A 14778-nucleotide genomic window follows, 5' to 3' on the forward strand; every position below is an offset into this window, starting at 1 on the left:
AAGACAAGACTCAAGCAGAGAGCCAATTGAAATATTTACTTGAAAAAATTCACCTGCTTACAAGACACTACAACATTCTGGCAATGAGTAGAAATAAGAGATGTCTCTCAGTGCTATCTATGCACAAATGAGCTATGTAACTTAGATTTAACAGATCAGTCTCAGAGACTTGGTTTCGAAAAGAATTTTAACTAAGTGAACATAAATGGTTCTGTGCCTGTGTGGTAAGTGAATGCACTATAAGCAATAAAACTAACATTTTTATTCAACGACTCTCTGACTAGGAACAAAAGAAAAATACTGTGGAAATGAAATAAAATGATCCTTCACATGTTCTTTATCCAGAAACAACTTCATTGGGGGTACAACTGTTTAAATATATCTCTTCTGGCTGACCAGACATTTTAATGAAAGATTCAGGAGCATTTTTAGGTATACTTGTAGAATAATAAGAAAGGATAACAAAATATACTCAGTACTTTATATGAAACTAAAACAAAATGGCAAGAAATTGCTTCTCTATATGGCCCATTTTTCAAAGGTATGACTTGGCATTTTTCCCCTCTCTTCTGTCTTTGCATATGTGTTAGATTCTAAGTCAAGCAATTTGTTCAAGAAAAGAGAATAACCAAGAATTGGTGATATTCCAAAAAGTCTATATTAAGACATATGAGTTGTGTCAGAATAAAATCTAAATTCGGTACTTCCAGAGGTGACATTTGTCCAAAGATATATAATGGCTGAAAAAGAAAATGAAAAGATGTTCTGCATTGTTAATCATTAGGAAATCACAAATCAAATCTGCAAGTCAATACAACCTCACACCTATTAGGATGACTAATACAAAAAACAAAACAAAAATGCAAACAAAACACACTCTAAGAAAATAATAAGTGTAGGATGTGGTTAAAATGGGACCCTTGTATATTGCGGATGGGAATGTTAAATGATGAAGCTTCTGTGAATCAATTAGATCAATACAGTATTATAAAAAACAATATTCTTAAAATAATTAACAGAATTACCATATGATTTAGCACTTCTAGGTATATACCGTATACTCAAAATAATTGAAATTGAGGACTCTACAAATATTTGTACACCAATGTCCACAGCAGCATTATTCACATTAGCCAAAATGTGGAAGCAACTCAGAATTTGTCAACAGATAAATAGATAAACAAAATGCAGTATATACATATAATGAAATATTATTCAGCTTTAAAAAAGAAGGAAACCCTGACACATACCACAACATGGATTGAACCTTGAGGAAACTGCTAAGTGTAATACTCCAATCACAAAAGGACAAGTACTGTACAACTATATTCATAAAAGGATCTAAAGCAGAGTAGATGAATTCATAAAAATGGAAGGTAGAATAAGGTTGCAAAGGGCTGGGAGGACGTGAGAGTGACGGTTGCTGTTTAATAAGTACAGAATTTGGGAATATGAAAACAGTTCTTGAGATGGATCGTATTGGCTACACAATGTGAATATACTTAACGCCACTGAACTGTACACTTAAAAATGGATAAAATAATAAATTGTATTCACATTTTATAATGATCTGAAAAGAAGTAAATATAAGGTACAAAACACACCAATAAAATTTCATTCCAATGGAAAAGCCTAATTAATACTTAAGACTTACCTGCTACAAACAGCTTGCCCTAGCTATCCTCAATAATTCCTACACGAGATCTAGGAAATTTCTAAGTCTGTAAGTGTATATATTCATGTAAGTAAACTTTTATGAAGACCATAATACTTAATAATTAAAATTTTCACAATGGTAAATAGAATACAAAGACAAGTTAATTCACATTCAAGACAACCCCTCTCTATAACTGTGAAATATGTTCTTGGTTTGTGTTTGGGACAAAGCACTCAACTTAACCTCTTGATGGTTTTCAGTACACTTGAGATATCCTACCCAGCTCGAAAACTATTTTCCTAACCATCTGCCTTCCTCTTATCTTATTGACTGCTCAGTCTTCCACTAGATCCTCTCCCTGCTCTTCAGCCTTTAACACAAGGACTCCTAAGTGTTCAGTTCTTAGCCCCCTTATCTTCCCACTCTACGTGCTCTTCCTGGGTGCTTTCATAGCTTCAAATATCAGCAATTTGATGCCAACTCCTATATTTATATTCCTCATCCAGAACATTTTTTTAATCTCAAAAGTTCATACCCACATTATGTACTCTATATTTTCACTTGATTCTCTCACAGGAATTCAAGCCCAATATTTGATTTCTCTCAAATTGGTGGTTTACCAATGCCATTAGATCAAAATCCATAATTGTGAACAACCAAGCCCTGAAAAATCAAGATCCCATTTCCCTCTCCAGCCTCATCTCATGAAACTCTTGCTCCCAGAAGAACTGCACTCCAGCCATCCAGCATTTTTCCCTCAGTTATCTGTACTCATTCGGTCCTTCCCTGATACTCAGGGCCTTACAAAATCAGCCTCTCTGACTGGAATGAACGTTCTTCTCCCTATTTGTTTTTTGGGACATAAAATATTTCAAATCTTTTGAAAAGTACAAAAATCAATATAGACCCTCAAAATTTATCACCAAGATTAAACAAATGATGTATGTGCATTATGTTATAGCTTTCTTTTTTATTTAAGAATTATGAATTTTGGTTACTATTTTAATAAGGTATTATTAATACATTAACCATTACAGTCAGAACTAGAGACTCCCCCACCTCTTTCTCTCCCTTTTCATCCTAAGCATTACCCTAAGGTACATACCATTGTACATATTTCATACTTTTTCTATACGTAGCAATGTTCAATTTCTGAGCTTTAGACTTTAGATAAGTGGAATCATATTGAATATATCTTTCTAAACTTATCCTTCTTTTGACATCCTGCTTTGAGAATTATCCCTATATTTAGATATAGATCTGGCTCATCTATCTTACTTGCTGTGTTTTATTGCATTATTTCAAGACACTATCATTTATACACTGTGCTTCCTACTGAGGATGCTTAATTTACTTCCACTTTTCACTACTGCAAACACTGCTATAATGAACATTTCTGAATGCTTCCCTAAGGTATACCTAGAAATAATTGTTTGATAGCGGGGTATACACATCAAATTTTGTTAGGTCTTGCCAAATTACTAGCTCCAGCCTCTGCCCCATTCTTCATCTGAAGGCCTAGTATTGAAGAAATATCAGTGCCAATCAGTGCCTAGACCACTCTACCTTTGGGGCCCCATAGTCCTAATGACTTCTTGGAGCTGCAAGTCACTCATGATTTTGCTGACTGGAACCTACAAAGGGAGGCAGCTTCACACCCAAGAAGAGCCCCTTGATGTTTTGGACTCTTCATCTCCCAAACAGAGATAACAGGTTTTGAAAAGTGAATATTACCTTTTCCTGGGCTCTTGTTGAAACTGAATACCTGACCACAGAGGGACAGCCACATTCACTGACCAAATTGCCTTATTCAGACATGTGAATCAGGAAAAGGCAAGAAAGGTAGGACCAGAAGTTGTTTTACATACACACACACACACATTAATTTTTTTAAATTTTAAGTTGACAGCAAATTGAGCAGAAAGTACAAAGTTTTTATACTCCCTTGCCCTTCCCAAACACATACAGTCTCATCTCCAACCCCATCAAAATCCCAAACCAGGGTGGTATATTTATTTTAATCAATGAACCTGTACCTAAACAATTATCACTAAAAGACCATACTTTATATTAGGGTTCATTCTTGTGTTGTACATTCTGTGAGTCTGGACAAAAGTATAACATGTAATATTCCTCTATGCCGAAATACTCTGCACTATACCTATTTACCCTCAGACCTTAGTACCCACTAATCTTTTTACTGTTCCCATAGTTTTGCCTTTCCAGAATGTCATATACTTAGAATAATATGTTATGTAGCCTTTTCAGATTCACTCAATAATAGTCATTTCAGGTTTCTCTATGTCTTCTCAAGGATTAATAGTTCATTTCCTTTCAGTGCCAAACAATACTTCACTATCTAACTGTACCACATATTATTTATCCATTCACCCATTGAAAGACAGCTTGGTTGCTTCCAAGTTTTGTCAATTATGAAGAAAGCTGATATCAACATCTGTGTGCAGCTGTCTGTGTAGACCTATGTTTCCACCGCCTTGGTAAATACTGAAGAGGGCAATTGCAGATCACAGAATAAAAGTACATTTAGTCTGATAAGAAACTGCCAAGTTTCTTATCCACCATGGCTGTACCATTTGCATTCCCACCAGCAATGTGAGAGTTCCAGTTGCTCCACATCTTTATCAGCATTTGGTGTTGTCAGTGTTTTGAATTTTCACCATTCTAACAGGTATGTATTGGTATTTCATCATTGTTTTAATTTTCATTTCCCTGATGACATTGAGGTAAAGCATCTTTCCAATTTATTTGCCATTTGTATAGTTTCTTCAATAAAGTATTTGTTCAGATCATTTCTCCATGTTTCAATAAACAAATTATGCTGTTTGTTTTCATAAGTTTTTTCAAACCAGTTTTTGAGGAAGCTGTTCCAATCCTCAATAACACCAGATGCAGGCCTGTGGACAATGAGGAACATGGAATATACATCAGGTTGATTCATTTGTAACATAAGAGAATGGGTCTTTACTCTGGGCAGTCCTGGAGGCCCTGGGCAGAAGGAGCCAGAAATTACATACTCTCACTTCTTCCCTGGGGGTCTCAGGGAGGTTAGGACCTTGGTCTGAGTGGTGTGCCCTCAGGTCAGAAGGAAAGAATATGCCTGGAATATGGGTGAATATTCAGAATGAAGCACGGAAGGAACATTCCATACTAAAACAAAGGAGATGCTACTCCTGTCTGTTCCCAGGACTGACCACAGGGGTAAAGCTCTGTAGGGTCTCCTCTGTTCTTTGTGGGGAGCTCTTCATAATGTACTCAGGGTTCTTACCTGGGCTTCTGACCTCACCTGGGCCTCTTTTCTCTGCAACCTGATCCCCCAACCCCAAACTAAAGCTCATCTCTTCGATGGGCACCTCATCAAGGACTGAAAGCAAAGGGAGAACTCCATGGGTTACATTTTCAGGGGCTCTAGACTTCTGGTTTCAACTTTTTTTCTCCCCTTCTTAACATGTAACTATAAAATCAAAATTCATAAATCTAATGATCCTATGTTTTAATGTAACCACAAAATATTTTTTAAAAAACAAAATATATGATACCCTCTTATTTTGTGATAATTTTCACGAAATCATTTTATAAGCACTGAGTAATAGAGTCTGCCATTTAAACATTTAAAAATAATTTTTAAGGAAAATACTTAATCGTAACCAAGTTAATTTAAAAAAAAACACAGGACGTTATCTTTTAAAAATATTGATTAACCCCACCTAACCTGCATCCCACATACATTACAAATGCAAACAGTCTTAATTCAAATCAGCAGCAAAAGCAGTCAGTAGAAGGCAAGAAATAATTAAAATTAATGAAATTTAAACAAAAGAAATAATTGAAAAAATGGACAAAACAAAAAGTTGTTTCTTTGAAAAAATAAATAAAATTGACAGACCCTTAGCCACACTAACAAAGAGAAGGAGAGAGAAAACTCAAATTACCAGCATACATGATGAAAAAGGTAATATCATAACAGACACTGTAATACTACAGAAATACAGAGGATAACCAGAAGTTATTTTGAAATCTTATACTCCAATAAAATAGAAGACATTGAAGGCACTGACAACTTAGTCATACGATTTGTCCAGATTCAATCAAGAAGATATACACAATTTAAACAGACCAATATTTTGGCTTTCTCTATAGTCATACATATAGTCATTTTAAAGGTGGTAAATGTGTTACTAATGTGAATAGTATTTTAAGTTTCATTTATATTCATCCTTATTATCACTCTTATGTATTTCTAACAGAACAATCCCTGGTGTCAGTCTTGCTCTTCTAGACTTTTATGCAAATGAATTACTACCTCTGCTTTCTTAATTTATTCTTTCTTTCTTATTAAAATGTATCTGCTAAGTTGTAGAAAATAACTACAAAATATAACTAACAAGTGCTTGAGTGGAGAGGAAGTTTTTATAATTGGTCTCCACTGAACCAGTCTGTCAGATCTCTTGCTTTATTCTCTCATGCAAAACACAAGTGACAGCACTGAATCCAAAATGTGCACAGCTAGTTGTACTCCCTGCACCAGTACACTTTCTGTGAATGAGCAGTATGCTTATCAAAGGTTGTTTACGTCCCAAACATGTTTGCCACTGCAAATAGGTGATCTGGCTAATGTATTAGCTTTCTATTATCACACCCTAGCAACTTATAACAACACACATCATCTCAGTTTCTATGGCTTAGTACTCCAGACATGGTCTCACTGAGTCTCTGCTTATTACGGGGCTGCAATTAAAGCATTGTCTGGAAGTTTGACTAGAAAAGAATCTATGTTCCAGCTACTGTAGTTGGCAAAATCTATCTCCTTTTAGCTACAGGACTGCAGACCCTGGCTTCTCTCTGGCTCTCAGCTAAAGACCACCCTTACCTCTCCTTGTCAAGTGGGTTTCTCCAACATGGCCATTTACTTTTTCAAACCAGCAAGGATAAGTACTAAAGTGAGTCTGCTAGCAAGACAGACTTATTAACATAATGTAATCTTGGGAGTGAAACCTATTACCTTTTCCCTATTTACCAGTTAGAACCAAGTCAAAGCCATACCTTAATCAAGGGAAGGAATCATCCCATCAGAAGGTGAGGATCACTAGGGATTGCCTTAGAGTCTGCCCAACACGATTAAACTTTACATAAACCAGTGAATTACAGGTTTGTTGTTTAATGCAACAAACCAAATGAGATACTTTGCAAATACTGAATAAAAGCTGCTAACAAAATTGCTGTTCAACTAGGTGTGGGTGAATTAAATGTAAAAGATTAAAATAAAATCTGAGATTGTGCTCTCAGACTGCTTCCTGAATGTCATTAAATAACTCTCCTTTCATGAATTCAAGTAGAACAAATAGAGCAAAACTGGAAATAATACCAAATGGATTGTGAATTTCTGAGTGTGATTTGCACTAGATAAACAAAGTAGAATTCCAGTTTGCAGACTCAAATTGAAAAGAAAAGAAAAAATGCCTTGACTTATGTTGGTCAATAAATGTATACTTAGGTGTTCAATTACTATGTTAAAAGATTGTATCCTTTTAAATAACTCCTCACTTTTAGCCCAGGAAACAGGGCTCTTACTCTACTCTTCAATTGGCATAGGCATTTCCTATATACTGGGAAGGGTGACCCAAGGAGCTGCAGCATGAGTAAGCCATACCAGTTTCTTGACTCTAACTTCTTTTCTTTCTTTTCTGTCTTTCGAAAGCACATCAAATTACAGAACCGTGAGGACAGTATTGCTATATGGATGACACTAGTTAATTTATTAAATTACTGGCAAACTTAGCAGTTTTCTAGCAGTAAAGTGGCTATGACATATCTGAAAACTAACTGAAACATACTAATGTCTCCTGGTAGCTTCATGTTTGAGCATAATTTACCTAAAAGAATAGATTAACCACATATCCTTTAGGCATTATTCCCTAAGTAATGTTATTTTATTTCATTGCTTTATAAGATGGGCTTTTAAGCAACACTGAGTTCATGAATTTAGTCCCTGACTGGTACCCAGAATGTATTCATTCCATTTTATCCTGGGGACAGGATTAAGATTATCTTGTGAAAATTAAGGCATATAACATAATTAGCACCTGCTCATAAATCCACTCTACTTCCACTGGGAGATGAGGCATGGGGAATAGTTATAGGCAGGGCCAATGTTCTCATCAGATATTTTTTATTCTAGTTAAAACAATAATACACATTCATGGGGATCCCTACATCTCAAATATGTCTTAAATATATTATTCTAGACTTAGTTTCCTCTTCTTTATCAGTTTTTGAAAAAGAATGAGAAAAAAAATGTAACAAGAACATGAAGGTGTGTATGGGTTGGGAGTGTGTTGGCTAAAAATGACAGGCAGTTGTGCAAAGAGGAAAAGTAGTTGCTTTTGAAAGGATGTGGATATTTTATATGGCATACTGATTAAGGATAATGAAATGCCAGAATCCTGCCCTATCAATCATCCCTCAACCACTTCTATCCAAGAAAATGAATTATCAGTTAGATTTGGATCACTGCTTTGTACTGTGTACCTCCAAAATTTCCATTATAACCCTAACCCCCAATGTCACATGACTGTTCTTACAGATAGGGTCTCTCAGAAGATAATCAAGTTTAAGTGAGGTCATACAGGTTGTGCCTTAATCCAATATGACTGCTGTACTTAAAAGAGGACACCAGGGAGAAGCTGGCACAGAAAAAAGGCCATATGAGGCCACAATGAGAAGATGGCAATTTTACCCCAAGGAGAAAGTCCTCCATAGAAATCAACACTCCCAATGCTCTCATCTTGGGCTTCCAGCCTCCAGGACAGTGAAAAAAAATCTGTCTTATAAGCCATCCAGTTTGTGGTATTGGGTTACGGAAGCCCCAGCAAACAAATACATTAACCCCCTCAAATCTAGAGGATTCCGACCAACTGAACTGTGGCCCATCATTTTAGCAAAGGTCTCAAATGTCTCAATCTCCATGACACCCTTTAAATCCTACCTAAATCTCTTTATTTTCCAGTTGTCTCCAAAGAAGAAAGAAATTGAAGCTAACATCAGAGTCTTCTGCGTGAACTGTGAGTGTTAGAAGGAGCAGGGAGAACGAGGAAAGTGAGCCACATATGCACCAGTGATCTTGTAATCCACAGTGGGTCCTCCCCAGCAAGGGTACCAATCTCATCAATGTTTGTCTTTTCTTAGAAAGTAGAGAGTTTTGAGGGGAGAAGAAGAGCAGAATCTTTAGACCCTTGTTAGAAGTTTACCCTGAAATGTAGACTTGCTTTAAATAAGACAATTATTCTATGTGTCATATGTTCTGGGTACAAGTAAGGAAAGCAGAAGTGCCTACAAGTGTAAATTAATCACACACTAGTATTTGAGCTTCTGAGTCTAATTTTTAGTTCTATTTTTTCTCACTTTCAAACTGTGATGTGATGTTTCTAGAATACATAAATTTAGCAAGAGAGCTCCAAGTCCACTAGTTTCAAACTTATTGTTTTAGGTTTGCTGTGAGCCAGAAATTGAGGGCAAAACTTGTTGAAATTACATGTAAAATCAGAGAAATAAATGTTGAGTGAGGGCTTGAGATGGGTCTTCTGTGACTAAAAGGCGAGGACTTTACTATTTAGATATGACAATAGTTATTTTAGTTGTTCATTATTGCTTCCGTCTTGGTTCTTGGCTTTGTTCCACATAACTCAAATTAGTAAACAATCTTCAACTTTATGGAAGATATTTACTTTTCAATTCAGTCCTTCCTGGTTAGGGCTGAGGATAGGATTGGCTAAACACCATGAGTGTAATTATGCCTTGATTATGAGTATTTCCCTTTTCTCCTTCCAATCTCTTACATTCCTTCTGCCCATTACTCTTTTTTAATGGTGGGAAAATCTATTACATTTAGAACTAGTCAACGGGACATGTCATTCCAGTTGCATGCAAAGCATCACAAGAGAAGCCAGTCAAATACACATCAACTTCTCTGCAGCAGACCTGCTGGCTGTGTGGTCTTTTTCCTCATCCATGTCATAGGACTCCTTCACAGCTTGCTTGATATTGAGGCAGGTGGAGGGTGAAGCTGCAGCTGTGGGAAACTTGACAAAGGTTATTCTGCCTGGGAGATCTCTTCCAGGCTGGTTTAAACAGTAAACTGAGGAGGGTGACATGCAGATCTTCTTGTGCCTTTCAGCACAGCCTTCTTGGCCTTTTGTCTATTTTGCTCTGATTTGAGTGTTAGGAACTCAAATCACTACAGTATTCTTTACCTTCACTACAATATTTGTACAATATTTGTAAACATCCCATCTGTATCTCTAACAGCAGTTTATCAGCCCATTAATGTGAAGTGCAGGCACTGCTTTATCACCCTGCAGGAGACAGTTCCAAGAGACTGCCAGATCCTTGGCTATACTCTCAGAAGTACCATTCACTGAAGGAATATATTTGTGATTTGCCCACATTAACAGAACACTGTAAATCAAACTTTCAGCTCTTTAATTTTTAGAATCATCATGTCACTCCTTTTTTAGCTTTCAGACATTTTATTTTACTAGGATATCAAACATCAAAACTATTGCTAGTAGTACTCTAAAAATTTAAGCTAACTTAAAAGACAAATATAGTGGTATACACTTAAGAGTCTTAGTTACTTGGGAAGTTCAGATGGAAGGATTGCCTGAGTCCATGAGTTTCAGACCAGACCAGGGACACAGGGAGACCTCATATCCAAAAATAAAAAGAAAGAAAAAATTAATCTAATTTTTTAGGTTACTCCTATGAAATAGTAGCACACAGAAAGAGACCTGAATATAATTAAATATATATTTAATTATTTCTAGTTAAAATATAAAATGATTAGTCAGCATTACTTCCAATCCTAAACTTTAAAACTTATCAATTTTTCACTGCAAAGCAATAGAAGGAAATACTCTTTAAATGACAGACTATGTCAGTTTCTCAAAGTTTTTATCTTCACAGATAGATTATGAGAATCTTATAAACTGGTAGCAATTTTACATTATTTGAGTCTCTCAAATGGCCTTGTACCACTTGGGGTACAAGACCATGTTCAGTAAATGCTATTTGAGATATGAAATTAAATAACTTCATCATTATTCAAAGTACATGAATGAAGTCATGAATTGGTATCAACATATTTTAGATACAACCAGAGATATGAAAAATTGTGCTGTATATGTGTAATAAGAATTGTAATGCATTGTGCTGTCATTTATTTAAAAAAAATTAATAAAAAAGAAAGAAGGCATTAAGTTTACAAATACATTAAATTTGAAAGTATGGTCATCTCATAAGAAATTATGGAAATTAAAACTAAAATTAAAATTAAAACTAGATATAATTCACATCCATAAGGCTAGCAAAAAATTATAAAATATGAAAATATAGTATTGGCAAGAATGTCAAGTAATAGTAAATCTCATACAATGCTGGGAGAAGTAGGTAGCAGTGCAACCACCTGGAGCAATTTGACATTACCTAGTAAAGATGAGGATATGTATGCCCTTCAACCTAGCACTTGGAGAGATATAGTCCTCTACACTTCTGCACAAAAAAAGATATAAACCATAATGATCATTTCAGTATTGCCTGTAGCAGTAAAAACAGAAAGTTAACTAACTAGAAGCATAAAATGGAAACACAAACACAAAAATCTATGATACACCAACAGGAAAACAGACTATATAACTAACATGAATATACTATAAGACAATGTTCAATGAAGGAAAACACGTTACAGAAGAATAGGAAGTTTAAAAATAAATAATATATAGAAATTTATGTACAAACACATGTAAAATATTTTTGAAAACTCTGAATGGGAATAAGAAAGACTCAGTTCAGAATAGTAGTTGCTTCTAGGTAGGAAGATACAAAAATGAGACCAACGCACTGAATACAGGGTCTCAAATATAACTGTGATGTATTATTGATATTTTTTAAAAAGTTGAGAAAAAAGATTTTAGTATGATAAATAAATACCACAAAAAAGCCATTTTCTTTAATGGAAAAGATATTTAGCTTAAACTACAAGAAAGTTTGTACTTATAATTATTACCTTTTTTTCATCTTCTTTTATTTCACCTTTTATTTCTATGAAACTTAAAAAAAAATCCCAAATCACAATCACAGATGACTGGGGAAAGGATTAGATTATAGGCCAGAAAACCTCAGAGACATTCAAATTGTATCCAACCTTACAGAGATATTCTTCCCTTAAGATTATGTATAGTTGTCAAATCCTAGGTTGCTAACCTCATCCCACTCAAAAATAGAAAGATTGGAAGTGTTAATTTGAGAAAGACTAGCAAATAGTATACTCTTTGGATATACTTATTGTGGAGGGTATTTTTCACATGTGGGTGCAGAACTGTATATTACACATGCCCAATAATATGTTATTGAAAACTTTCTCCAATAACTAAAGAGGGCAAATGAGTTTTAGACATCAGATATTTAGTCAGCAAACTGCTTGAAACAGCTTGATTCTTTACAGCAAATCTGGTTATCTTTTCCTCAACATTTAAACTATTTATATATTAGATTTATATTAATATTATATTATTATCACTTTCTTTTAAAAAACTTGTTAGAATGCTATTTCTCTCAAAACCTATCTTATTTCAAAGTAAAAGACACACTTCCCATCAATTCTTCACATTGTATGCTAAAGAATAACTCTTAGCTATGATTTTATGATAATCCTTATTTTTCAGTATTTTCTTCAAAACCAAATCAAGATCAGAGGCATGTTACTATCTACTCTTCATAGAAAATGAAGCAATGAGTGGCTGGACATTAGGTATAATCTTATTTACTCACATGGCAGTATCATTTTTGCAGAATGAAAGAAGAAAATGAAAAGAAAACCTCCATAGGTACCCCCATCATTTCTGATTCAAAACAACTTTGCAGTCTACAACCCCGCTAAAATCTAAGTATCACTTAGGTTTCCACTGACCTACATAAGCATTGGTCAAGATTTTTCATTCCACACATGTGACAAGAACTATGGAAAAAAGAACTCGTAGGTGGTGTTGCTCAGCTATAAAGTGAAATACACTCTTTTTAAGATAACTTAAAGCATGGATACATGAGGAGAACTGATAGTTCAACATATGTCCAACAGAGACATCTGTTAAGGAACAGCACCAAAGAGCTTCTGCTGCTTTTGCCTTGATCAAAATATTTTCCAATAATTTTGTGATCTGGTTTTATAAACCTAGTTTTTTGGTAATCTGCTAAGAAATGTTAAAATTCTCAATATTGCTTCTGTAATTCTGCTCTTTTCTCTATCTTTAGTGACCAAATTCTTCAACATAAAAGAGATTGTTTTGCAGTTCTGGAAAATATAACTAGATTATCAGAAAGGTTTCTTGGCATTATCTGAAAATGCACACAAGTTCAACTGTCTTAGGCCACCAGACACTAGCAATAAATGGATTTTTTATTTAAGATGTCAATTACTGAATTTTTTTACAATTTCATAAGTAGGAGTACTTACACAAAATCACTATCCTACCACTGTGAATTACATCATTTATAACTTTAATGCAGCTGTCCTCTGTTACTTAACAATGTAATTCTAAGTTGTAACAGTCTTGTCTTTATTTTCATTACAGGTTTTACCACCCAGGAATCACTTCTGAACCACTGGGCCATTTTTGTGAGGATGGAATATTATGTAACAAAGTAAAACCACAGCCGGGCTCAGTAGCCCACACCTGTAATCCCAGTCACTTGGGAGGCTGAGACAGGAGGATCTTGAGTTCAAAGCCAGTCTTGGCAAAAGTGAGATGCTAAGAACTCAATGAGACCCTGTCTCTAAATAAAAAATACAAAATAGGGCTGGGGATGTGGCTCAGTGGTTGAGTGCACTTGAGTGTAATCCCTAGTACCACATAACACACACACACACACAAAAGTAAAACTACAGAAAATGTAAATTAATAAACAATACACAATGCCAGGCATGGTGGTGCACACCTATAATCCTAGTGGCTAGAGAGCTGAGGCAGAAGAATGGCAAGTTCAAAGTCAGCCTCAGCAACTTAGTGAGGCCCTGTTTCAAAATTAAAAATAAAAAAAGGCTGGGGATGTGACTCAGTGGTTAAGCACCCCTGGGTTCAATATCTTGTACCAAAATTAATTAATTAATTAATGAAAATAAACAATACACAAGAGAAAAAAATGTTAGCAGAGATGAACTGTATGCTAGTGACTCTGAACTAAGCCAGATTAACACACACTTTGCCATCTGTGCATAAACTAATGTGTCCACATTTCAAAAGTAGTGGAATTTATGAGAAAATTATGATTATACACTTGAAATTTATTAACTATGAACAAAACCATTTTACTGTGTTAGTTTTCCTTCAACGTTACTACATTGCTTAAAAGAACCCCAGGGATCACTAGTACGGGTCCTGGGTCATTCTCAAAAAAACACAAATACATGAGGTGGGACTCATACTTTGAAGAGGAAGTTATAAATATAATACCTATCTCAAACACTTTTTAAACTTTGAAAACTCATCAAATTGGATCCCATTAATTTAATATACATGACACAAAAAATATGACCATATTAATGAATAATGTTGAAGACAATTAACAATTCCAAAGACCAAACTGTTTTTAAGAACTTTAGATTTCAGAAGTTTTAAACTTATGACATCTCAAATTTAGATTCTCTTCCTCCCTACCCCCCAGTACTGGAGATTGTACCCAGGACCTCATGTATGAGGTGCTCTATCACTGAGCTACATCTCCAGTCCAAATCTAGATTCATTTATCTATTATTGATGTTGGCAAAGGCAGGCAATAGTCCTTATAAATATATTATGCATGAAGAGGATGAAAGAGGGGATAGCTAAGTTCAGATAGAACCAGAACAAGAGTTAACAAAATACTTCTGAAGGTGTGATTAAAATGAATTCTTAAGTATCTTCTTATCTGCCTTTTAGTATGCACACCTGACATGGAGGCATATTTTACTATTTTTTTCTTTACCAAGAGAACTTACCTGACAATGTTAGGGAAAACAAACGAATTGCCCTTCATTCCATTATTTAATTTTTAGATATGACCAACTGGGAGAT

The 14778-nt window shown here is 35.0% G+C and overlaps 1 protein-coding gene across 12 annotated transcripts in view; it reads right to left on the reverse strand.

The window, feature by feature from the left end:
• Positions 1-14778, reverse strand: part of MARK1 (microtubule affinity regulating kinase 1) — a 137776-nt gene that overhangs the window by 49533 nt on the left and 73465 nt on the right. For 2 of the 12 annotated variants that reach the window (XR_014022645.1, XM_081299138.1), the window contains exon 4: positions 9653-9753. The exons of 4 other annotated variants lie outside the window; for them this stretch is intronic. Coding sequence is in view for 5 of the 8 variants with exons in the window: in XM_081299138.1 (XP_081155264.1) it covers positions 9653-9753 (101 nt within the window). In the remaining 3 variants the exon portion in view is untranslated. 6 more of the 12 variants (XR_014022646.1, XM_081299135.1, XM_081299137.1 and 3 more) reach the window with 5 other exon arrangements.

This window comes from Spermophilus citellus, assembly GCF_964194105.1.
Source record: "Spermophilus citellus genome assembly, chromosome: 6".
NCBI lineage: Eukaryota > Metazoa > Chordata > Mammalia > Rodentia > Sciuridae > Spermophilus > Spermophilus citellus.